The sequence below is a fragment of the Sciurus vulgaris genome, assembly GCF_902686455.1.
Source record: "Sciurus vulgaris genome assembly, chromosome: 11".
NCBI lineage: Eukaryota > Metazoa > Chordata > Mammalia > Rodentia > Sciuridae > Sciurus > Sciurus vulgaris.
In genome coordinates this window covers 67,507,404-67,533,189 of record NC_136472.1, presented here as the reverse complement: position 1 = coordinate 67,533,189, position 25,786 = coordinate 67,507,404, and the positions used below count along the sequence as shown (strand labels likewise).

At 41.6% G+C, this 25,786-nt stretch overlaps 3 protein-coding genes across 3 annotated transcripts; all 3 read right to left on the bottom strand.

Moving 5' to 3' along the window:
• Window positions 1-1,004: 1,004 nt before the first annotated feature.
• Window positions 1,005-2,561, bottom strand: LOC306640425 (ubiquilin-1-like; the record flags this gene model as incomplete). The annotated part of the gene is made up of 1 exon (XM_079104703.1): window positions 1,005-2,561. The coding sequence occupies one exon, from the start codon at window positions 2,559-2,561 to the stop codon at window positions 1,005-1,007; it is 1,557 nt and encodes a 518-aa protein (XP_078960829.1).
• Window positions 2,562-16,302: 13,741 nt separating this feature from the next.
• On the bottom strand, window positions 16,303-18,339 carry UBQLN3 (ubiquilin 3; the record flags this gene model as incomplete). Its single annotated transcript, XM_079104700.1, has 1 exon — window positions 16,303-18,339. The coding sequence occupies one exon, from the start codon at window positions 18,337-18,339 to the stop codon at window positions 16,303-16,305; it is 2,037 nt and encodes a 678-aa protein (XP_078960826.1).
• Window positions 18,340-23,965: 5,626 nt separating this feature from the next.
• On the bottom strand, window positions 23,966-25,786 carry UBQLNL (ubiquilin like; the record flags this gene model as incomplete). Its single annotated transcript, XM_079104701.1, has 1 exon — window positions 23,966-25,786. The coding sequence occupies one exon, from the start codon at window positions 25,784-25,786 to the stop codon at window positions 23,966-23,968; it is 1,821 nt and encodes a 606-aa protein (XP_078960827.1).

Below are 25,786 nucleotides of genomic sequence, written 5' to 3'. Positions count from 1 at the left end.
AAACTAATTATTATAGAAGAGTCATAGTTGACTATGAAAATGGCTAAACTTTATTCCTCTCTGAAAGAGGAATAAAGAAAAAATGGTTAATATACTCTCAAGAAGCACCATTCAGTAAAGGAACCATTCAGTAAGATTTTAAAAACACATTAAAGGAAACATCTCCAGGAAAAACAAGTCCATAGATCAAATTCTGTAAAATATTTTTGCAATGTGAAATATGGAACAGTTTCTGCACTTTAAGTCTCTGGTTGCAGAGGGTGGTGAAACTCCACCACCGGAAGGGGTGGTTCTTCATACAAGAAATTCAGGTGCACAACCCTCAAAGATCAATTTCAATAACTGATAAGATAGCAGAGTTGAGCATTTTGCAGGTTAAAAAGAAGCCTGCAAAAAAAAAAAAAAAAAAAAAAAAAAAGATATAATGGTGCTTCAAAAGTAGTAGAGATCCTTCCCAGAGCAGGATCCTGGACATAGGCAGATGCCAAAGGAAGAACTCTGAGAGGGAAGTTACACATTCTCTGAAATATTGACAGACTGTACCTAGAGACAAAGAAAACAGTGGTAAAAGAGTGAGCAGTTTCAAGAGCCCTCAAGGAAATTCATGGTTTCTTGGGATAGCAAAGGCCAGAATTCCTTCAGAGTCATTCTGGAGTGAAATAGAGATCACTCAGGATTTTCCCACCTCAAGTTTAAAATTTTAAAAGACTCTGAGATTGGAGGTATGAGAATAGATGAAGTTCCCCAAATCGTCAAACATGATCAATACTTTTCCACACAATGCCCCATTCGCCCACCTACCCCTCAATTTACATCACACACGAGATCCAAGCAATCTTTTTAATGTAGAACAGGCTTGGGCAGTGAGACAAGAGCTGTCCAAATATGCTCACAACATGAGTAAGAGGAATTCCTAAAATAAGTGACTTCCCTCCTCCTCCCCTTCCCCTTCCTTTTCTTCCCTCTCTCTAGGGTGGTGCATTGTGGGCCTCAGCCAGAAGCTCCTAGGCTTGTGGCATCCCTAGCAGTCTCTCAATGGCAGCATAGATGTCTCCATCTGTGGCCATCAGGGCCTGCAGGTTGGCATCATGATTAGCAAAACCCAAGGCCTTCAGCTGCTCAAGTTCTTGGTGGTAGCGACCTTCGGTGAGGAGGTATGAGGACAATGAGGACTGAGTAGACTGGGAACAGGCATGGACCAATTCATGAAGGAACTGAAGAAGGGCCAAGGTGGGTTGCATAGGGTTTTCCCTATGACCTTGTCTTCCACCCCTATTTTCTGCGACTCCTCTAGCCCCACGTGGTCTAGCTGGGTCCCGTAAGAATGGTCCTAGCGCAGGCACCTCCCTGGACAGTATCTGTAGGCCTTGCTCTATCTGTATCAGTGCCTGCAGTGCTCGTGGATTGGTGAGAATGGAAAGTAGTGGTATTTGATGATGCAGGGGACCGCCAGTTGACAGCTGGTGTAGCATATTTGGATTCTGCTGTAGGGCATGCAAGAGTCCGCGCAAAATAGAGGGTGAAGGTCTCAGCTGATTGGTTAGAGAATTTTTCTCTACAGACTGTAGGCTGTCCTGGGAAGGAAGCTCTTGGCCAGAATGTAAATCTGGAATACCAGTCCTGTGCCCTAAACTGGCCTGATTCGAGGCCATGCCCCTGGCCTGGGTAACCACTCCTGTACTGACCTCTTGTTCCAATGGCCTAGCAGGCACGGAAGCGGTGGGGACGGTGGTGGTAGTATCAGAACTGCCATGAGCATTGGTTTCTCCTTTGCAAGACTCTGAACCTGAGATGTGGCCTTTAGAGACGACCAATAGGGCCAGAGTGGAAAGCATGAGCTGCTGGAGATCAGAGCAGACTGGACGCATGGCATTGTCACCACCTGGAACTGCCTTCAAGGCCTCCAGCCTCTGCTTCCCTGCCTGCAGGAGCTCCTGCTGCTGGGCTCGCTTCTGCAAGGTTTCCAGAGTCTTGAGAGCTGAGTCACGTTTCTGCACTGGCCTCGAGGATTCAGGAATGTGGCTGCCACTTGCTTGTTTCTCACTTTCCAGACCTTGAATTAAAGGGTCTTCTAAGAACTGCACCACAGACTCTGGTGCAGTCATCAGGAGTTGAGTCAGCTGACCAAAGAAGTCAGCTAGATCAGGTGAGGTCCGGGCCAGCCGACCCAGCCTGGCGAGCATCGAAGCCCCGTCAGAGGCTGGTGGATCAGAACGATGGGTACTGTGGCCTGTGGTGCCTGGCACAGTTCCATGGATGGCTAACCCTTTTAAGCGAGTCCTCACCACCAAGTGGACCGTAGTGCCATCCAGGATGCCCCGCTGGCTCAGTATATCTTGATCCCTGAGGATTTTTCCAGTGAAGATGAGTACCAGTCGGTCAATGTCACAGTGAAGGCGCTTGGAGATCTGCTTTTTAAAGTAACGAACACTACTATTTTCTGCCAGCAAAAATTCCTGGCAGTCCTGTGGGGTCTTGACAGACACTCGGATGATACGTGATGATGCCTCCCTACCAGACACCAGCTGGCTGTCCCCTGCTTCTTCCCGAGCCCGTGCCATATTTCCTTGAGGACAGAATGCCACGCCACCTAAGGATACTGTGGGGGACAGACCTGTAGAAGCCTAGATGTGGCACTGAGTACACGTGGGTGCTGGGATCAGCAGATGTCCAGTGATGTCCTTTCACCCACGTCCTGCAGAGGCCACCTCCCCAGTGTAGCCCTGCAGCCACCTGGCTCCCTTAGAGGGGGCAGTTACTCCACTCTTGAACCAGCCTTTGGGGATATGGTGTCAGTGATGAGGTCACAGTTGAAAGGCAGGCATGAATGGGGGAAGGGCAGAGGTCTCTACAACCTGCTTGAGGTTGGGCTTTCTTTATGATGTGATTTTAATAGCAACAGAAAAATAATTAAGTGTCTTGTCTAGATGTATGTTTCTCACCAGCCTGTGCCACTATTGAAAATACTACCAGTGGTATTTCATGAATATGGCTGAGTAGGAAAGTCACTGATCTAAGCATTAGCTTAGGAAGTACTGATTCTAGTCACTAAATTACTATCTACCAATGACCATGGCCCAGCCAGGTTCTCAAGTCCTTTTTTCTGTATCAATGGAATGGTAATATGTATCATTAGCCCACAGAACCTCACAGAGATCAGTAGGCAGCTTGCACTCTGAAGCCCTTCAGCGTTGAAGGAATCCATCTACATGTTTCTAAAGACACCTTCATGTCCCCCAAGAACTTGTAAGCAAAGTTGCTCTCGGGGCAATAAACTAGGATCCCAACTCAGAGGATCAGAGCTGAGACAAGAGAAATCATAGGAAAGTAACAGTAAGAATCTGGGTCAGTATGACTTAACAATTATTAGATTTAAGATAAGATATTTACTGAGGATACTTGCCAGTTGGGAGGAGACATAGTTCAGCTGTAAAAGCAGAAAACTGAGTCTCTAAGGCACTGTTTGGATCATGCCAGGCAAAGTCAAGTCTAATTCCTACAGAAACTATCGGTGACAGTGAAGATAAATACATCAGGCTATCTTAGGTTGGTAGCACTCTCACTACTATGTACCTAACCCTTTTCCTGATTCTGAAATTTGAAGGACTACAAAATCAAAATTTGGTTGCCTAGAATGCCACCTGCAAAAGATCCTGCTGGGTGTAGGCCACATGAGCATTGAGATCCTTCTGCGTGATTTACCATATATCAATCTATGTTCTTAAACAGTGATTTGTGTTTGTTTGTTGTTTGTTTTTTGATACTGGGAATTGAAGCCAGGGGCACTTTACCACTGAGCTAAATCACCAGCACAGCACCTTTTTTTTTTTTTTTTTTTTTTTTCTAATTTTAAGACAGAGTCTTGCTAAGTGGCTGAGGCTGGTCTCAAACTTGTGATCCTCCTGTCTCAGTCTCCAGAGTCACTAGGATGACAGGCATGCACTGCAGGCAAACACTGATCTGTTTGAATCGGCATCTCCATTGTCCAATCAATATCGAGATGAGGTAAGTTGTAAGCTCTGAGTTTAAAACGACTTCCCACTCAGGAATTTTTGTAATGCCTCGTGGCTGGCTGACACCCAGTCAGGTTACTGGGCCACTCCTGATAATGCCCAGACTCCAAACAGCTTTTACCCTGACAAGTATTCGAAGCACACCCAGTTGCTTGGGGGATTCCATTTTGGTTGCCCCCAGGAGAAGCAGATATTTTAATCGATGGTTCTGACTATCCTTTAGGAAATAAATTAATGTGCAGCAGGGGGTTCAAGTATCAATAACCACCTTTTCATATCTGGTGTTTCCAGGGGATTTTCCCCTCCTAGACCTGAGGTAAACCAACCCTTGTTCTCCTCTTCTAGAGGTTCTATTGTCAGTGTTTGAAGACCTGGATAGGAGCAAGTTTTCAGAGGGAAATCGAGAGTACTCTTTAGAACCAAATTTAGTTTGAGGTCCCTATTAGAGTTCAATAGGATGACAAGTCTAGAGTCGTGTGCATGTCAAAGCACGAGATGATGCAGACCTGCTGTTCCTCAGCATGCATGGTGTTATTGGAAGCCATGGAAGCAGCTCATCTAGACCAACTGCAGACGGGAAAAACAGTGTGGGGCCCAGAACTGACCCATGTGCATGACTGTTTAGTTTTATAGAAATACAATTACTCTTGGGTCAAAGAATAATCAAAGTTTTAAAGTTATCTAACAATTTAAAGTGCTAGAGAGGTATCAGGGTCAATTTTTCATATGAAGAATTTAAGATTTATTTCAGAAGGTCAAGAGATTTAACAATGGTTTCATAGTAATACAGCACTTTCTGTACGCAATAGTTGCACTCTATTCTAGAAATTTAGTCTCTAGGAGACTTGCAAACTACCAGTTTTGTATTAATCAGCTTTCTGTTGCTGATACAAATACCTGAGGTTACTTATGAGAAAGAAGAAATTTATTTTGTCTCATGGTTTCAGAAGTTTTAGTCCCCTATCAGCTGATTCCATCACTTTTGAGCCTATGGCAAAGAAGAACATCATAGTGGGGAGCATATGGTGAAGTGAAGTTGCTCAGCTCATGGTGACTGGGAAGTAAAGAGAGAAAGGAAACAGGTCAGGGTCCATATATCTCCTGCAAGGGCCCATCCCCAGTAACCTCACTTCCTTCTACCAGGTCCCACCTCTTAAATGTTCCACCAGCTCCCAAAAACAACACTGGCCATGGATCAATCCTTCAACATGAGCCATGGGGGACACTTAAGATGCAAACCAAAACAACTTTCTTTGTAAGTTTAGGCTCAAGTGTGTCCAATGTCAGATGAGCAGCCTTAAGGGATTCTTTAAAATGGGGGAAGGAGAATGGGTATCTTGTGGTTGAGGCAACTGCCTCGAGACACTGGGTTCCCACCTGCCCTCCTTTCTTCTTATCAACCAGAGACAGAAACTAAATACCACAGTTTGAAGAGCTAAAATGGGGGATGGAAGAGAAGTAGGGTGTGGGAATGGGAAAAGGAGAATATCTAATATCTGCTGCTTTAGGTGGCAACATGTCCAAAAGAAAAAGAAAAAAAAAAAAAAAAAAAGAAACTTAACATACATCCCTAGCAGGTACATATGCTTGAGGTGTAGCAAGCATAATATACTACTTATTGATTCTAATTCCTAAGCAGGGAGAGAAAAATTAAAGTTAAATAAACTACATACACATATATACATTTTAATATCCATATGTAATAAATCGATGTTATATACATAAGTACAATAACCAATAACTAAACTAAAACTAAGTTTTAAAAACTGAAAAGAACATGTTAGTCATATCTAAAAGTAAAATATTTACTGACTAGTGATGAATAAAATTTATAGGGTTAATAGCATTAGGTTTCAGGTGGGAAGCCTTGGTGTATAGATAAAAGGGCCAAAATTATGGCTATAGTAATCCATCATAAGGCATTCATTAATATTTTCCAGAATTAAGAACAGGCAATAGAATAGAGGAAAGAGAATGGGGGACCAAGGAGAGGAAGGAGAGAGGAAGTAATGGGGATGGAAATGAAGCAGATTATATTCCATGCTTATATAATCAATCATAATGAACCCTGCTATTATGCATATATAATGCACTGATAAAAACATAAACAAACAGGTAAAAATTGGCTATCCAATGGAGAAGGAATGTACATGATCCCCCTTCATTGTTACTTTTTTTTTATGTTTTAATCCTTGAAGTCCCTATTGTAGTTTACATTGAACCAAATTAATTATTTTAACTGAGGATTCATGGAGTTTCATCTTATCAAACCAACTTTGTAAGTGCCAGGGCTTATTTTATTTTTTTATTAATTTTTTTATTTGTTCTAATTAGTTATATGTGATAGTACAATGCATTTATGCATTTTTATAAATCATGCATAAACAGAGTATAATTTCTCATTTTTCTGATTGTAACTGTTGGATCACATCAGTCATGCAGTCATATATGTACATGAGGTAATACTGTTTCACTCTGCTGCCCTTCCTGCCCCCATATCCCTTCCCCTCCCTTCACTAGAGTTACTTATTTTATTTTTATTATTTATTATTTAGATTATCAATTCACAATATATAATATATAGGGGCAATGGATATTATAAGAAAGGAAAATTTAGACAAGGCTGGAGTTAAAGTGAAGCTATTATGGTTTAGATGAGATGTCTCCCAAAAGCTCATGTGTGAGGCAATGAAAGGAAGTTTAGAGATGAAATGATTGGGTTAGGAGAGCCTTAACCTAACCAGTGCATTAATCCACTTAAATGGATTAACTGAGTGGTAACTATGAACAGGTACATTGTGATTGGAGGTGGGTCAGTGGGGGCATGTCTTTGTGTTTAGATTTTCTTCATGGTGAACAGAACTCTCTGAGCTTCCTCGTTGCCTTATCCTGAGCTACTTCCCTCTGCCATGCCCTTTCACCTTGATGTTCTGCCTCACTTCTAGGCCAAAGCAATGAAGGTAGCCTTCTATGGACTGAGACCTCTGAAATGTGAGCCCCAAATAAAATTTTGCCCTCTAACTTAAAAAAAGAATCTTTTATTTGTTGTTTTTATACATGACAGTATAATCTATTTTGACATATTTATACAAACGTGGAATTTATCTTATTCTAATTAGGATCACAGTTATGTGGATGTACATGATGTTGGGATTCACTGTGGTGTATTCATATAGGTACATAGGAAAAGTTATGTCAGGTTCATTCCGCTGTCCTTCCCATTCCTATGCTCTTCCCTTCCCTTCACTCTCCTTTGTCTAATCTACTGAACTTCTATTCTTCCTCAACCCCTTGCCCTTATTGTGTGTTAGTATCCACATATCAGAGAGAACACTCGACCTTTGGTTTTTTGGGATTGGATTATTTCACTTATCATGACAGTCTTCAGATCCATCCATTTACCAGCAAATGTCATAAAGTCATTCTTCTTTATGACTGAGTAATGTTCCCATTATGTACATGAACAACATTTTCTTTATCTATTCATCTGTTGATGCACACCTAGTTTCTTTCCATAGCTTAGTTATTGTGAATTTGTGCTGCTATGAACGTTAATGTGGCTGCATCACTGTAGTATGCTGATTTTAGCTCCTTTAAATATATACTGAAGTGTGGTATAACTGGGTCAAATGGTAGTTCCATTCCTAAGTCTTTGAAGAATCTCCATAGTACTTTCCAGAGTGGTTGCGCTGATTTAGTCTCACCAGCAATGTTTGAGTGTACCCTTTTCTCTACATTGTTGCCAATCTGCATTGTTCCTTGTATTCTTGATAATTACCATTCTGATTAGAGTGAGGTGAAATCTCAGTGTAGTCTTAATTTGCATTCCTCTAATTTCTAGACATGTTGAACATTTTTTCATCTAGTTGTTGACTGTTCATATTTCTTCTTTCAAAAAGTGTCTTTAGTTCCTTTGCCCATTTCTTGGTTCGATTATTTGTTTTTATGGTGTTAAGTTTTTTGAGTTCTTTGTATATTCTGGAGATTAGGTGCAGGTAGCAAAGATTTTCTCCCATTCTGTAGGCTCTCTCTTCACATACTTGAGGATGTAGTGTAGATCACCCTCTGGATTAGTCTGACCGAGTCCTCAACCTCTGATTTCTTCATACCATCAGACACCATGGTACCACCTGAACTTTGGGTTCTTAGTCCCCCTCTCTGATTTGCCCATAGTGAATCAGTTCTGGTGGCCTCTGGCACCAGCAGAGGGTTTTCTTATTTTATCATATCCAAACTTCTGAGTTCCCAAACTCTCCTGAGAGTCCAGTATTAAATCCCAGTGAAATCCCTCTTTTCACTCCCCTTACTGAGAAGCTATTTACCCACATTCCTGGTCTCATGCCATGGAGCACTTAGAAAGCAACCTCCTCTACTCCGCCATCTTCCTCTGCCTGCTCTCCTCCTCTAAAATCATTCTTGTCAGGTCTCTTGTCAGTAATGAAAAAACTGACTAAAACAGAGGCATGCCTCTTTTTATTCTATTTTATATTTAGTTACCCACTTATAAGGTTTAAATTTGGTAGAATTCCCAAATATAACTATAACTCAAACTCCATTTTGACTAAAGGCATGAAGTTGTGTGAGTCACTGCATTTTATCATGTTAAAGTTAACTCTGCACCTTTGTGCCAAATTAAGAAGCATAAAAACTGCCCTTTTACCTTTATTATATTTTTAGTTGTTGATTTTTAGTTGTTGATGAAACTCTATTCATTTATTTATTTCTATGCGGTTTCATTATGTAAATTCTTTAGTATATAAATTCAGTATAAAAATATTTGGTTTCTGATTGTATCAAATTATGAAACTTTGTTTCCCCCGAAATCTTCCCCCAGTTAATTTCACAACCAAGCCAGCTATAATCAGAACAAAATGGCAAATTTGTCATTCATTCCTTCCTCTCTTCTTCCTGACAGGATTATCATTCAGCCAGTTGTTCATGTTCAAAAGTAGGAATCATCCCTTGCTTCCTCTCTTTTCCTTGTGTTTCTCATATCTAATTTATCAGCAAGTCTAAAATGCCCTGAATCTGACCATTTCAATATGGAGGGTGCTGTCAGTACAGCAACAGCCTCCAACCCTGCTTCCTACTACTTCCTCTCTTGTTTTACATCATCAGTTCCTACAAAAGCCAATATGATCTTTTAAAAATTTAAATCAGTTCCCCTCATCTCTTTACCCCAAACCACAAAGGTTTTCTGACTTGACTTGAATTAAATATATACACCTGAATTAAATATTTATTAAATATAAATTTCTTACCCAGTTTAAAGATCCCATGTTTAGGCCCGGCCTGTGTCCCTGATCCCATCTCCCTGCTCCAGCCACAGCAGCATTCTCATGTTTCTGGGAACACCGTGAGCTCATTACTGCTTGTTAATCAATGTCTGAGAACTTTTGCTCCTGAACTTCACTCAGCTAACTCCCTTTGTTCGTCACATTTTAGTTTAAATGCTTTCCTCTTTAGTTGTGTTCTTCCTAATTACCACCATGAAAAGTCCACCTGTCAATTCTGCTTCCTTACCCTGTTTCTTCTTAGCTCCCCTTTGCCTGAAGGAATATTATTTGATAGTGATAAGTTGCCTGTCCCATCTTTCTGGGTTCCATGAAAGTGGTCTGGAACATCTCTCCCAGCACCAAGAATAGACCTTGGTATAGAGAGGATGTTCAATTAATATTAGCTGGATGTATAAATGAATAATCAATTTCTTCCTTTCCTTACACATTCAATTTTATTAAAAATTTCACCAAGAATACAAATAATCCAATCAACAAATGGGCTAAGGAAATGAACAGACACTTCACAGAAGATGTACAAGCAATCAAGAGATATATGAAAAAGTGTTCAACATCTCTAGTAATAAGAGAAATGCAAATCAAAACTACCCTAAGATTCCATCTCACCCAATTAGAATGGCGATTATCAAGAACACAAGCAACAACAGGTGTTGGAGAGGATGTGGGGAAAAAGGTACACTCATACATTGCTGGTGGGGTTGCAAATTAGTGCAGCCACTCTGGAAAGCAGGGTGGAGATTCCTCAGAAAGCTTGGAATGGAACCACCATTTGACCCAGCTATCCCACTCCTTGGCCTATACCCAAAGGACTTAAAATCAGCATACTACAGAGATACAGCCACATCAATGTTCATTGCTGCTCAATTCACCATAGCCAGATTGTGGAACCAACCTAGATGCCCTTCAGTTGATGAATGGATAAAGAAACTGTGGCATATATATACAATGGACTATTACTCTGCCGTGAAGAATGATAAAATTATGGCATTTGCAGGCAAATGGATGAAATTGGAGAATATCATGCTAAGTGAGATAAGCCAATCTCAAAAAACTAAAGGACAAATGATCTCGCTGATAAGCAGATGAGGACATATAATGGGGGGTGGGAGGGGTTAGCATTAGGGTTAGGGTTTGGTTTAGGGTTTGGGATAAGGAGGGTGGTAAGAATGGAGGAAGGAAGGACTGTATAGAGGGAAAAGAGGGGTGGGAGGGGTGGGGGGAGGGAAAAAAATAACAATGAATCAAACAACATTACCCTATGTAAATTTATGATTACACAAATGATATGCCTTGACTCCATGTACAAATAGAGAAACAACGTGTATCCCATTTGTTTACAATAAAAAAAAAATTCAGAAATCCTATCTGCAAATTATTATTTTTATTTTTACAGAATGCGTTTTGATTCATTGTGCAGAAATGAGGTACAACCTTTCATTTCTATAGTTGTACACACTGGAGATTCATACCATTTGTGTAATCATACATGTACATAGGGTAATGATATTTGTCTCATTCCACTATCTTTCCTTACCCTGCACCCTACCCTCCCTTCTTTTCCCGCTACACAATTTAACATTCCTTCATTCTTCCCTTACCTCCTCCACCCCTCCCCATTATGTATCAGCATCCACTTATCAGAGAAAACATTCAGCTTTTGGTTCTTGGGATTGGTTTGTTTCACTTAGCATGATATTCTCCAACTTCATCCATTTACCTGCAAATACCATAATTTTATTCTTCTTTATGGCTGAATAATATTTCATTATATAGATATACCAGTTTGTTTGTTTGTTTGTTTATCCATTCATCTGTTGAAGGGCATCTAGGTTGGTTCCACAATCTAGCTATTGTGAATTAAGTTGCTATAAACATTGATGTGGCTGTTACTGTAGTATGCTAATTTTGCATCCTTTGGGTATAAACTGAGGAGTGGGATAACAGGGTCAAAAGATGGGTCCATTCCAAGTTTTCTGAGGCATCCTCATACTGCTTTCCAGAGTGACTGCACAATTGCACAATATACTCTTAATCACCCACTTCTAATTCACTTCTTTAGTTGAGAAGCTTAAACTAAGCCAATGTTAAGTCTACATTTCTCCTGAAATACTGCTGGGGTCTTCTGAGTTGACTCTGCTCCTACCCTTAACACCTGCTGTTCATTCTCCACCCAAGATGAAAAGGAATGCCACGCTCCTTGCATGAGTAACAAAGCTCTCCTGGACTTGCATTCACAGGTATTTCCCTTTTCACCCTGAAGCAATCTCCCTAACCCCTCTGCACTGTAGACACACTGGTTTTCTTTAGTAATTTCTCAAATATATGCAGCTCTATCTAAACTCAGGGCTCCTTTTATACTTTTCTTTTGCATGAAACATGCTTCCCCTGGCTCTTTAAGTGCCTTGCTTTCCCCTACCCTTCAAGTCTGGGCATAAATACCTCCAGAAAGACACTCTGAACACCTTTCTAAAATGTGTAGCTCTCTCGTTTTACTTTATGCCCTAGCAAAATGCCTTATTCTCTACATGAAATTTATCCTAACTGCAATTCAATAATTCTTTATGCAATAGAAAATCATGAAGAATAAGGATTAAGAGTATGATCTCAGTCAGGCATGGTGGTACACACCTGTAATCCCAGCTACTTGGAAGACAGAAGCAGCAAGATCACTTGAGCCCATGAATCTGAGATCAGTCTGGGCAACAGAGTTAAGACTCTGTTTCAAAAAAAAGAAGTATAGCCTCTAGAAAGACTGGTTGGTTGAAATCCCGGCTCCAGCTCCATTAAATTACTCGCTGTGTATCTTGGACTAGACCCCTAACATTGCCATGCATGAGTTACTCATCTGTAAAATATATATAATAATAGTGTAGGGTTATAATAAGAATTAAATGAGTTAATATATGTAAATGTGGTACAATAGTGCCTAGTTCTTAGTGAGTATTCCATTAGCGTTAACTATTACTTCTGGGGTCTATCAATTCCCCTAAATCATAAATTTCTTAGAGCATATCTTTCTGCTAACCATTGTATTCCAGGCACCAAGCACAGTTTCTGACATATAATAAGTATTCAGGAAATATTTATGTAATGAATTGAAAAAGGCTGCTGAATAACTTAGAAAGTTTCATGATGCATTACCAAGCTAAAAGGGCAGATTTATTAAACTACGTGGGAAGACAAACATCATTGTATTAGTGCTAACTGGTAGTGGAATTATTTTTTCTTATATTCTTATTTTACTTATGTATATTATCAACAATTGACATTTACAAAAATACGTATTAGAAGAATAGAGACTCAGCTTTTATCAAAGATGCTTTCATTGCTTGCATAAGAATCAGCACAATGTCTACCTGTATTAAGGATTCATACTATAACTGGAGACAGGATAATTTCACCACAGCAGCAATACCATTAAGAATAGATAGTGGAAAAAAACTCTACTTAAAATAAGAATTAAAATGTAGTGTTTAAATAAGCCCAAAATACGTCAGACTTCAATGAAGAACCCATAATGCTTTACAGAGAACGAATGAAACCTCAATAGAAGGAAACATTCCCTATTCTAAGAGAAAAGATGGTCTATTGTAAATTTCTCAATTTTCTTCTAATTTATAAGTGTGATGGAAAGCCAATCAAAAGTTCATTGGATCTTTTCTGAAATCTGATATCCCCTATGAGGTGTATTTGGAAAAATAAACGCACAAAATAAGTTAATGGTGTTTGACAAAAAAATAATGAGTTAAGCATTGGGTCTTTGTCATTAAATATTTTAATGTTAAAATACTAATATATGAAATAAAAAGCAAAGCAGAAGAAATACACATACACACATATGTAGGATATGATAAAGAAGGTATTTCGATCCATTGTAGATATTTGCAGGAGTCAGGGGTCCAAAAATTCCAATTAAATGCCACAAATCCTGTCCTGCACCACTTTTGGGGGATAAGAATTGAAGCATAGACTAATTTGTTTTGGTACCACTGTAAACAGTACAAGCTTTGGAAATGAGAAGTCCTGGCTCTAATATGAAGAATCTTTATAACTTTAAGCAAAGTATTTCCCTTTATCATATGCCTCAACTTGCCTCTTGGTAAATTAGGCATAATAATACTAACTGTACTAAAGGACTGTTATATGAAATCTGACTTAAAGTGTTTGGAACAGAGCCTTACATATAACTGCTAACTGCTATTAAAATTAAATTTAAGTAGCAAGAATTTAAAATATCTAGAAAAATATGGGCATACGTGTATGATGGAAATATTAGAACTTGCTTAAAAAGGAAAGAAAATGGTTGCAATTTCTATTATTCTGATAATACCTTTCTCTTAAACTGCAGTCTGCCTCCCTAGCTATTTGTGACACAGATTAACAATGTAGATTGAACCAGTCTCTTTTGGGGGGGGGGGGGGCAGTGCGTGCGCACGTGGGTGCACGTGTTTACTTTCTAGCAAATTTCTTGTTCTGAAGAACGGGTGAGATTTCTTTGGAAGGATCCAGGCACTAGGCTCAGTATGATCAAAGCTCTCTGAGACTGTCTTCTCTTCTGCGCCTATACAACTCCCATGCCAAGGCCAGATACTTGATCTTGGACCTCTGCTGATAGTGCTAGAGTTAGAGCAGGAACAACAGACAGGAAGTCCCAGTGACCAGCACTTTGAGCAACATCAGCCTGCAGGGATCTCCTCTCCTCAAAATTCCAATAGTCTTTATTCTTCCAGACACAAGTTCTGGTCCTGTGGCATTGTCTACTTGATTTCTATTTACCCAGTCTCCACAACCACTTGGATGTCAGTGGTGGGGGTGTGGTGAGAAAGGATGGTTGGATTTGATCAGCACACACTGTTTGCAGATATGGAAATATCTCACTGAACTTCATTAATATGTTCACTTAATCTGTGTTAATATTTTTAAAGAGCATATGACAAAAGAAAAATCCACTAAATTAACACTTTCCTCCCTGGCCAGGACTTTTCAGACCTAGCCTACCTGCAGTAGATCCTGGAAAGCTATGCTTAATGTCACATGAGACTTCAGGATTAGGACCCAACTGGAAGTCAGGTAAGAGCAACAACACTTCTTTCCATGAGGTTTTCTCAGATCTACTTGGCCTTCCAAAAATGGAGATTATAGGTGGCATTGTACATCTTCCCCAGTTAGACACAGCCCCAAAGGAAAGGCAAGACTTTCCTCTTCTTTTCCCCAAGATACAGTTCTTTTGATTAGAACAAGAATTTCCACTTTGATGCAAAACAGGGGGAAGTGAGAACTTAAAGGCTTTGCACCTCGCCTAGAAATTGAAACCTAAATCACTGGGATAAATTCGTCCCAAAAATGTATCTCATTTCCTTTAAGCCACATGCCAGAAGCTCAAAGGCAGACAGGCTTGTCTAAATACCGGGTGCTACAGGGGGAGATTGTTGCTTTCAGTTTATGGAAGGATGACACAACAGAACTCTGATACTTAAAGACACACCCCAGCCACTTTAACTATAATGGTACACTCCATCAAGGACCCTTTTCCTTCTATAACACAGCATAAATACTTATGCTTACAGTGTTTTAAATCTTTTATCAGACTGTGTTTTGTACATAGATGTGTAAATGTGTGTATAAAATATGTCCATAGGAAAGCATATTTAAAGATATATATATATATATATATATATATATAGTGCATTTGTGCACTTCTCAATAATTTGTGTTCTCTGGCATATTATGTGGAAAGCATTGTTCACTTGATTGATTTGTTATAAATCTTTTACCATAAAAGTACTTGGGCAATGGGAAGTATTTCTGAATATGAAAAATAACTTAGGTGCCAGAGGCACCTCCTATGTTAGTACCTCCTACTCAGTGTCTTTATACATATGGTTCCTCTCTTCAGGCCCCTTTCAAAGATTTCCTACTTCCCCCTCACCACTTTGTCAAGGTTGGGCCCCAAGTACACACTCAGAGTGGCTTTTTCTATCTTCTGAGTCTCAACTAACAACAAGCCCATCAGGGCTATTTTACAGCTCTTCATCTTTTTATCTCAATCTGTAATGATGAATAATGATTATTTCTCATATATTGTTAGAACAGTTCCTGCTACAACCCCATAAATTTGTGAGGGCAAGATTATCTCTCTTTTATGCACAGTGAATTCCTAATAGCTAGCAGATACTATGCACATGGTGTGTACTTGATTTTTTGAGCTAGAAGTTGCAAGAAATCCAGTCTCGGAATATAACTGCAAAAGACATATAAACTAGGTGAGATTCACTAAAAGAATTCACCCTGAATCCTCACTGCTCTCCCTCTGTGCACTCAGGGATCAGAGTCAAATCCTGAAAGTGACAGCCATCTGTGGCATAGTCTTCAGGGATAGGGGATATAGTAAACTACATTGATTCTTCTACCAAGTGGTGGTTGGGACCCCTAAAATGCAGACGACATGGTAATGGCAACTACTACAGGACATAGAATCTCGAAGACTTCTGGAAGGACACCAGGAAAGCCTCAGGTCTCAGTCTTCAGAGGGTTGCAGCATATCCCCTCCTCTGTCTCCAGGCCTGACTCTTCTAAATTCAAACATTGTACTTTCTTTCCTCTCTAAGACCTTCCATTCATAGAGACAGCACTTATTGCTAGTTCTCTTCCCACATGCTCCCCTTTATTCATCTCCCACAAGAATCAGACTCAAACAGTGGCTAACACTAGAGATTGGATGTAATTGCATCTCAAGACAGGGATACACCGAGCTCAGACGGGGGCCCCATGGTAGTCCAGTGATGGGGAGGTTAGGTCACACACAGTTCCCCCACCCTATTTCTGGCTCTTAATCTTCCTCATCAAATCTGGAACAACACTGTCTCCACAGTAAAGGGCATCATAGTAAATTTGGTTTATAGTGCAGTTGTATTCAAGAATGGGAGAGCTAGGGTAATAGGATATGGGGAAAAGGCACAGAGGGAATGATATGGTCTGAATGACTAGGACTCCTACGACTGCCTCAGCTTCTCCACAGCAGCATCTACATCACCCCCTGTGGCAATGAGGGCCTGAAGATTGGCTTCAGGGTTCAGAAAGCCCATGGCCCGCAGTTGCTCCAGTTGGGCCCGGAAGTGAGCCTCAGGCTGTAGCTGTTGGGGACTGGCACTAGCTAAGGCTTGCAACATCTGGAGAAAGGGAGTGGAATGGAAACCTAGCTCTGCAGAACCCTGTGCTGGGGAAACCTGAGGAGCTGGAGCTGGGCGGGCATCCTCAGACATAAAACCACCTTCTCTAGACTCTGTCCCTCCTGCCACACCACCCAGCCCTGCTAGGCAAGGCATGAACCAGAGCAGGAGACGAGGCGCTTCAGTAGCCAGGATCTGCAAACCCTGCTCAATCTGCAGCAGGGCTTGCATGGCACGAGGGTTTGCCATGGCTGCCTGAAGGTGCAGCAAGAGAGGTAGCTGCTGATGTATCTCATCCTGCAAATGGGGGGCCTGATTCATGCCAGCAGGCCTCAGAGATCTTGGATATCCTGGTGGTGGTATCCAGGGAGGCTCAGGGACTCCAGCAGTGGTTGCCACAGGGGAAGGTGATGAAGGAACAAATGGAGCCCTGTTGGCAGAATCACCAAGCCCAGAGACAAGATCAGGCATGTTGGTGCTGTGGTCAGTAGAATCCTTCCCTGTACGGTCTTGGCCTCTACCTTGTCCAGTACTGCTCTCTGAGGGGTATCTTAAGAAAGCTGGACAGGAGGACTTTCCCTTGATTGTTACTGACTCTTTAGGAAGAGATTGACCTGACCCAGGTTCCTGGGATGAGGGTGAAGTTGGAGGAATTCTGTTTCCTGGTGGAGGAGATTCCTGGCTTGGACTTAGGGTAGGTGCAGTTCCCTGAAGATACATTCCCAGGGACTGGGGGGTCTCATGTAATTGCTGGAGATAATCATAGAGCCCTATGTTACCCAGAAAGTTTGGGACCCTATTTCTAATTTCAGATGTCTCCTGGTCCCCAGACTGCCTTCCTCTCCTGACCCCTGAACTTCCATATGTGGAAGTCCAGGGGTTGGGAAGAGGGTCACGATTCTCTGTCCTTGAAGGTTGGTTGCTGCTGCTGGTGGAATTAGTAGTTGTGGTTGTGGCAAAAGGGTTTCCACCAAACTGCTCCTGTACTGCATTAAGCATTGGGTCCATAATATCTGTGTACATGGTGCGAAGCACATTGTAGCCACCAGGGATGCTCTCCAGGTTACTGAGTGCCCTATCCTGGCTACGCATCATCTCTTGCATCATGGCAGGGTTACGAAGAAACTCCAGCGTCTGCCGCATGATTTCAGGGTTGTTAAGAATATGCCCAATCTCAGGATTGTGCTGGATTAGCTGCTGCATATGAGGATTGTCAAGAACCAGCTGGCGCACCAGGCCCGTGTTGGACAGCAGACCCTGGATGAAGGGGTCATCAATTAGCTGAGCCACAAACTCAGGCACTGATACGTGCTGCCACATCAGTGAGTTTGGCTGGTCAGGGAAGCTACCAGAGGTCAGACCCAGCCCGTTGAGGCCTGCGAGGACACCTAAACTGAAGGTGGGTGGCCCATCTGTGGGATAAATGGAGCTTGGCTGAGGGAGTGATCCAGGACTTGGGCCTGGGGTAGGGACTGAAGCAGCTGGGCACTCAGGGCCCATGGCTCGGCGCTGCATCTTGATGACGAGGTGAACGGTGAGGCCATCTCGCACTCCACACTGTGCCAATGAATCAGGGTCCTTGAGGATTTTTCCAGCAAAGATTAGGACCAGCTGATCAGGGTGGGCCTTAAAGCGCTGAGATATCTCCTCCTTCAACTGCTGGATGGTGCATGTGTCTGTAACTGAGAAATCCTCCTTGTCCTTGGGCGTCTTCACCGTCACCTTGATGAGGTGGGGGTCCTGGACTGGTGCTGGGCTACCCTGTGGCAGAGCCTCTCCACTTTTGGCCATGGTTGGCAGCAGGAGTCCCAGGTCTGTGGGGACACAGCTGGGGGAATGGGAATGGAAGACCAAGATCATCCTTTCAGGCAGTGATGAAAGTGGGAAAGGTGAGGATGAAGAGGGTCTTGGGCCTCGGGGTAGGGGAAGCTGTGGGGTATACATGGAAGGGGCCATGAGGCTCCTGGGAGAGGATGCTTTTGGAGGAATATGAGATTAAAAGGTGTTGGGGTCAGGGAAGGTAACTCTGGGACTCTGGGGAAAAGGTCATCTGCTGATGATGATGGGGCAAAAGTAGGAAGAAGGGCCCGGTGTGGAAAACATACCAATCAGCTGTGGCCCCGGCCTTCTTCTTATGCAGGGCTCCAAACCGCCCTCATCTTGCTTCACAGCCACCCCTGAGACCTTCTGGGCCGGAACCTACTCCATCAGGTCACCTCTGTGACCTCAGGACTGACATCATAACCTCACACAATGGATTCTGAAGACTCCTCCAAGGTGCTCTCCATCCCGGGGAATTTCTAACTCCCTCCTTAACCTCTTTTATTTCCTTTGCCCCAGTTGCTCTTTTCACAGTGAGGTCCCTATGCTGCCCATTCTCTCCCAGGCCAAGAGCCCTGCTTCCACACAACCTCATATGTGTTACATAGAGACTTGAACTAGGATTGGGCGATTACAAAAATTTCTTCAGTTCAACAAAATTCAGCTTCTTCCTATTTGAGGGGCTTCTTTCTGGCATCCTATGTCCCTGTTTTCTGTCTAATTCAACATTAACCATGAATTCTTTCTACATTTTCAAAGTATCGATTTGGTGATGGATGAAACTGGGATTATGAGAGAGGTGTCAAGGATGACTTGAGGTTTTTTTTTTTAAATATCTCCCAGAGAAACTCCAAGAATGAACTAGATATTTATTAAGATAAATACAAATAAGCAGGTTGTTAAGCAGAAAGCAACATGTTATAAAACATATATACGTATAAATGTGTATATGCACATATATGTATAATATGTCTATTTTATCTAAACGGAGATGTAGGAAGGTAGCTGAATATTTTAAGACGAGTTCATAAGCATTTAGAGAGTGCTTAAAATCATCCTTTGGCTAGGATTAGCTAGTTAATGATCATAGAATTAAAGAAGGATAATAATTTTAAAAACTTGGTCTTGTGGCTCTACACCATTCAAAAGTCTGAAGTATTCACACACACATACACACACACACACACACACAAAAAAAAAAAAAAAAAAAGTTGAGAGGAAATAAAACAGTAAGGTGGGAGGGAGAGGAGGGAGATAGGCAAAGCAAACACAGTAGAATGAATCTAACAAAATTTTCCCATGTACATATATGAAAACAACAAAGTGAATCCCCCTATCATGTACATCCATGAGAATGGGACTCTAACTAGGATAAGATATATTCCATACTTGTATAAGTATATGAAAATGGATTCTGCTGACCTGGGGTTGTAGCTCAGTGGTAGAGTTCTTGCCTAGCACATGTGAGGCACTGGGTTCTAGTCTCAGCACCACATAAAAAAATAAATAAAATAAAGCTATTGTGTCCATCTACAGCTAAAAATATTTTTTAAAAAATGGATTCTGCTGTCATTATAACTAAAAAGAACCAATAAACTTTTAAAAATGAGAAAGAATTATCAAATGAAGAATTGCAAAGAGGAGCAAGTAACCAACTCTATTAAATGATGCTGGTCAGTCAATAGGATGAGGACTGAGAATTGACCACTGAATTTGATTTTAAAAAATCTAAAGATCATGTTGAGACCAGCTTTGAAACAGTGGTGAGGCAGACAGCTTGACTGGCATGTGATTAAGAACAAATGAGTTGGAAATCAAGAGGATCCAACAGGTTACTATAAATGAGCAGAGGGGATGAAGGCTAGAGGGAATGTGGGGTTTAAAGGCTTTTTAGTGTTTCTTGTTTTGTTCTTCCATAAGATGAGAATAGCGCATGATGTTTTTATTTTGATGGGAACAATTCAATGAGGGAAAATAATGCAGGAGAAAAGGAAAGCACCCACAAGATTAAATCCTCTGACAGGTTACAGCAATGGGGAGCAAGTGTCCACGTAGAAATTTTGCTTTAGGAACATGGACAATTTATTCATGGTAATAGAACAGGAGACACATGAATAAGGTACAGGTATAAGTTAATTGCTCATTTGGCAGTGGATACAGGTGCAAGTGGCTTTTGATTGATCTCTTTTGTCTTTTTGTTAAAACAGGCAAAATATCAGCTGAAATTCAGAATATAAGTGGACATTGAAGATTTGAGAAAAGCAGAAAAAGGTATGAAATGGGCATCTAAAAGGATAAGATAATGAATTGACTAGGCCAAAGGATCTCGGTGTGTGGTCTCCAGACCAGCAGCACCTGGAAACTTAGGAAGGGGAAGTTAGGCGCCCCCTGTAGTTCTATTGAATCAGAAACCCTTGGAATGTAGCTCAGAAAGCTAGGCCTTGACACACCCACGGGTTGATTCTGATGCAGATTCTAGTGAGACTCATTGCCTAAAAATGAGCAGTTAGGATTAAGGCTTTTGGCAATATATTTGAATCTAACTTGTCAACAAGGTTGTATTTCTTTCTCTACCTCCACAGAGATTAGGCAGTATATGAGTTTAATAGGTGATTACTATGACAGAATGGTCGTACTGACGGATTATGTAGTCTTGAAGCTAGAGAATGAGGGTGAAGAAGCAGTGAGAAGGTGCAGGAATGACACCTGCCCACTTTAAGACCATCGAGAATGAAAGAAGCAGCCATCACTCTGGAGAAGCAATGACTTCAGTGGCCAGACATGTTATACAAAAAGATAAGGGAACCTTTAGAAAGAAAGTTGTACACATGAGTGTTTTGCTGTTGCAAAGGTATGACTTCTAGAATGCAGTTGAAGTACAGAGAGCTTTAGAGAATTGGTGATGAAGGGAAAATTAGATCAGATAAGGAATTTTCATAGTATATTGGGATGAAAATAAGAAAGATAACATGGGAGTTTGGGCTTCTTTGTAATAAATGAAGGTAAACAGTTTAAAAGAGAAATTCTAATGGAGAAATAAAAATTCATGTTAACTAACTTAATTTCTTTCTCAAAACTTACCTTTTTGGTAGACAGTGGAGGTGAAGTATAGTTTTTTGTCGTGGGCTTGCCAGAAGTACTGGGAACTTTGTGGGCCTGTCCTTCATTCTTGCAGATGGTAATGTCAAGGGTGGGGGGAAGTGATCTGTGAGAAGCACACAAATCTCTGAGTCCCCTTTAGAGTCCAGGATCTGTCTAGAGTCTCACCATCTCTGCTGTTCCCAACCTAGCACCACACAGTACTATCTCTCGCCTGCTCTATTATAAAAGTCCCCTACTTGGTTTCCTTGTTTCCCTGGTTTTTATCTAACAGAGTCCATTCCCCACTCAGCAGTCAGACTGATACTTTGTATTATAGTACTCCATTCCTTTGCTCAAAACTCACCAGTGACTTCTCTTTTTTAGAATGCATTCTTTGTGACTTACAATTTTTAAGATACAACTTTAGTTAATGAATTGATTATCTCATTCTCCATTTCAAGTAAAATCGAGAAGCAATTGTTAGTAAAATTATCTATTAAACTTCAAAAGTATGACAGAACTTTAATCCAAATCAGAAGATATTCAGATAGTCAAAGAAGCATGTTAAAGGACAGTGTTGATTTCTATAAAAGTAAAGATGAAAAATGAGAATCATCTGGCACAATCATAGTGTGATTGAAGGAACAACAGCAGAGAATAATGAACACTTGGGTTTAAATTTCAGTTTCGGGGGATCTTATGGTATATTTTAATGTCTACGATTAATAAATGTGCCCACCAGTGACTCTTTTATTACATTCATAGTAAATAAAATGCAAAATGCTCACCAGGCCTACAAAGTTTTTCACAATACCTCTGACCCTGTCCCTGGTTTTGGGTTGTGTTGTTGTTGTTGTTTTGTTTTTTGTTTGTTTGTTTTGGTTGGTTGGTTTGGTAGGTTGATTGATTGGGAGGGTTTTTTTGTTTGTTTCTTTTTGTTTGGTTGGTTTTTGTTCACTGCACTTCAGCTGCATAAACCTCCTTGTTATTTTTCAAGCACAACAGGAATCCCCTACCTCAGAACTTTTATTCTCATACAACCTTCTCTGCTTGGATCATTCTTCTGCTGGGAATTGCATGTTGTTTCCATTTCCTTCTGGTTTCAACCTAAATGTCATCATCTCAGATCGGCCTTCCCTGATCACTCTGTTTAGAGTAGCTTATCCTAGTTCATTTTTCTTCACTTTCCACCACCTAATACATCTAAAGTTAATTTCGATTCTGTCTATATCCTCATGAAAGAAATTAAACTCCACAGATGATCTTTATGTCACTGCTATTTTTTCAATACCTAAAACCATGTTGACTTCATAAATTAAAAGCTTATTAACTATTGAACAATTGAATAATTGAACCACAGTTGTTTGTATACCCTGCCAGGCTGGGACATCCCAGGTGAGACAGGAAAGGAGGTGGACCTTTGACAACCGTGGAAATCACAAGCTACAGCTGATATACTGAAGGGTGTGAACATGGTGCTACGTCCCATGGAGGACTGGGTTTGTGGTGACTGAGATATTCAGTGACGACGGCAGCAGCTGCACCTCTGTGTGCTGAAGGAACAATAGTAACTATCCACCCAAGTCCTCTCACTGGCGATTAGTAAGAGGCCACAATTATAAGTTCTCATTCAGGCCTGGTTGATACGTGAATTCTTCCTACTCTGACCCATCGGGCCATTCCTTCACTTTCAGACATGAACAGTGCAGGTTTAAGAAATGTATGATTACATGTGGCTTAGTTTTGAGTGCATCTTTTCTTTTCCGTAGCACTGAACGGATACCTACATCAAACAGTTCAACTGAGAGACACTGATGAAGTCAAATGGAAATCCTAGTGTTTTGCCTAATTTTGTGCAAAGTGCTCTATTTTGTTTTTATTGTGAAATCATGACTTCTGAAATCACTCAGCATCACCAATGATGACATTTAAATTTCTCAGAAAATGGGATATTACAAGCAACATCTGTTTTATGAGGATCATTATGACTCCTTAATAAAAAAAAAAAAAAAAAAACAGGACAAGAAAAAAAAAAAAAAAAAGAAAAGAAATGTATGATTAAATATCAGTTTTTATGACTAAGCATCTGGGTCTATGTAACATTTCCCTTTCGGTATGAGCATTTTATGTTTATCTTCCCTTACATGTGGGTCTGTTTACATGTCTGTAGGTATTTATGTGTATCTGTGTGTGTTTGCACTTGTGGTAGGCTATATATGCATGTTCTTGGTTATTTGAGTATATGTGCAACTGTGGTTCCCTTCATCTCTTTATTAATATGTGCATGTGGTGTGTGTGTGTGTGTGTGTGTGTAAAGACCAGGGTATCAAATATATGTAGTCACTTTTCTGAAAAACAAACAAAACCAAACCTCAGATGAGGGCATGTAAGTGCAGCCATTTTATTGACAGATCTTGTAGCCATGACCAAAGTTTGGTATTCACAAGAGAAAGCATTGGTTGCTTTCTCCTTTTCCAAGACTGTTCCTGGTTGGAAACATCAGAAGAGGTTTTAAAAAAAAAAATGCAGATGAGGTGATCATGAGTCAGAAGGCAGGTAGAAAGCAGACTGGTAGGTGCAGTAGTTAGAATCCCTGGGATCTCTTGAGCTTGCGAATAGCAGCATTAGTGTCCCCTTCAGTAGCAATGAGTGCCTGTAGATTGGCATGGTGATTCCCAAATCCCATGGCCTGGAGAGATTCCATCTGCTTGCTGAAACGAATCTCAGGGGCTTGTAGAAGGTGGGAAGGGTCTCCAGCTAGGGATTGTAACTTCTGCAGGACTGTTCCAGATGTGTGGCAGCACTCAGCTCTCTTGGACTCAGCCAGATCTGGCATATTCCAGGCCCAGGGCACTGGGTCAGGATAGCTGCAGCTGGGGGCAGAAAGACAGCCTAGGCCCCATGAGTAAGGTGCAACCCAGGGCAGAAGAACAGGAGCCTCTGTGGCCAAAAGCTGGAGACCCTGCTCGATCTGCAATATCGCTTGTGATGCTCTCGGGTTAGTGAGGGCTAACAGCAGGTCAGAGAGCTGTGACTGCTGCAGGAATGTGGGCAGCTGCTGTCTCCACTGTTCACTCAGCTGGGGCATACTCATGAACATCATCATCTGAGCTGCCAAGTGGGGATTATTCATGAGTAACTGCATCATGCCTCCTGTGATCTGAGAGCTATTCTGCTCATCCAACAACTGGAGATCTTCCTCCAACCTCTGTTCAGAACTATCTATAGAGACAGTGGCATCCTGGTCTTCCTCTTGGGGTTCCTGGGTAACTTCTATGATAGGCAAGGCTGCCATCTCAGTGCCATGGACAGGGCTTTGGTCTTTGGTGGAGATCGTGGCAGCATCGGTCCTGAAAGCGTGGTTGACTCTGTTTGGGGTGGCATTGGTTGAGGTGATGGAGGAAAAACCCCGAGAACTGGTATAGATGACTCGGGCTGTAGGGAGCTGTGGGAGCTGGTCTCGCCATTCCTGAGATGGTGGTGGAGTTGGGGGTGAGGGCTGTAACTGTTCTGGCACTTGTCCTGCCAAGAGAGCTGTGAAAGGGTTGCCCCCAAAAGGATCTTGCAAATTGTTGAGCATTCGGTCATTGGAATCAGTGTAGCTCTGGCTCAAGGCATTGTTCCCACCTGGGATCGTCTCGAAACCCAGTGTATTCAGTGGATGCTCAGGATTCTGTGCAGGTTGCTGGGTCTGCATTATCTCTTGAATCATGGCAAGATTCCTGGCTAACTCCAGAGTCTGATACAGGATCTCAGAATTGTCAAGGAGGTGGGAGACTTCTGGATTCTGCTGCATCAATTGCTGCATGTCTGGGTGTTCGGAGATGAACTGCCGCATGAACTCCATGTTGGACTGAAGCCGTTGGATACTAGGATTCTCCAGTATCTGGGCTATACAGTCTGAACTGTCCACTTTCAGTTCCTGAGTATGTACTTTGGATGCATCAGTCTTCACGAAGAGGTCTGACTCCACGGGGGTTTGACTCACACCGGGAGATCTGTACACCCCACTGCTGTTTCCTTTGGTGTTTCTGTCCCCATGGCAGGACTCTTTGGCTGACAGGTTCCTGGAAGAATGGGCCAGGGATCTGGAACCATGCTTGGATTTGATGACCAGGTGGATGGTGTGGCCATCTACGATGCCCCTCTGGCTCAGTGTGTCATGGTCTTTGAGAAGGCGGCCCATGAAGACCAGCACTAGTTGGTCCATTTGACATTTGAAGTGAGCCGATAGCTTCTCCTTGAACTGCCTCACTGAGGTGTCATCAGCTACCGTAAAGTCTTTCAGGTTGCCTGGTGTCTTCACTATCACTCGAGTGACACTTGAGATAGTCCTGTCTGCAGGCAGACCTGGAGAACGCCCTCTTTGGGGCGTTCTGGGTGTTCGAGAGATGACATGCGTCAT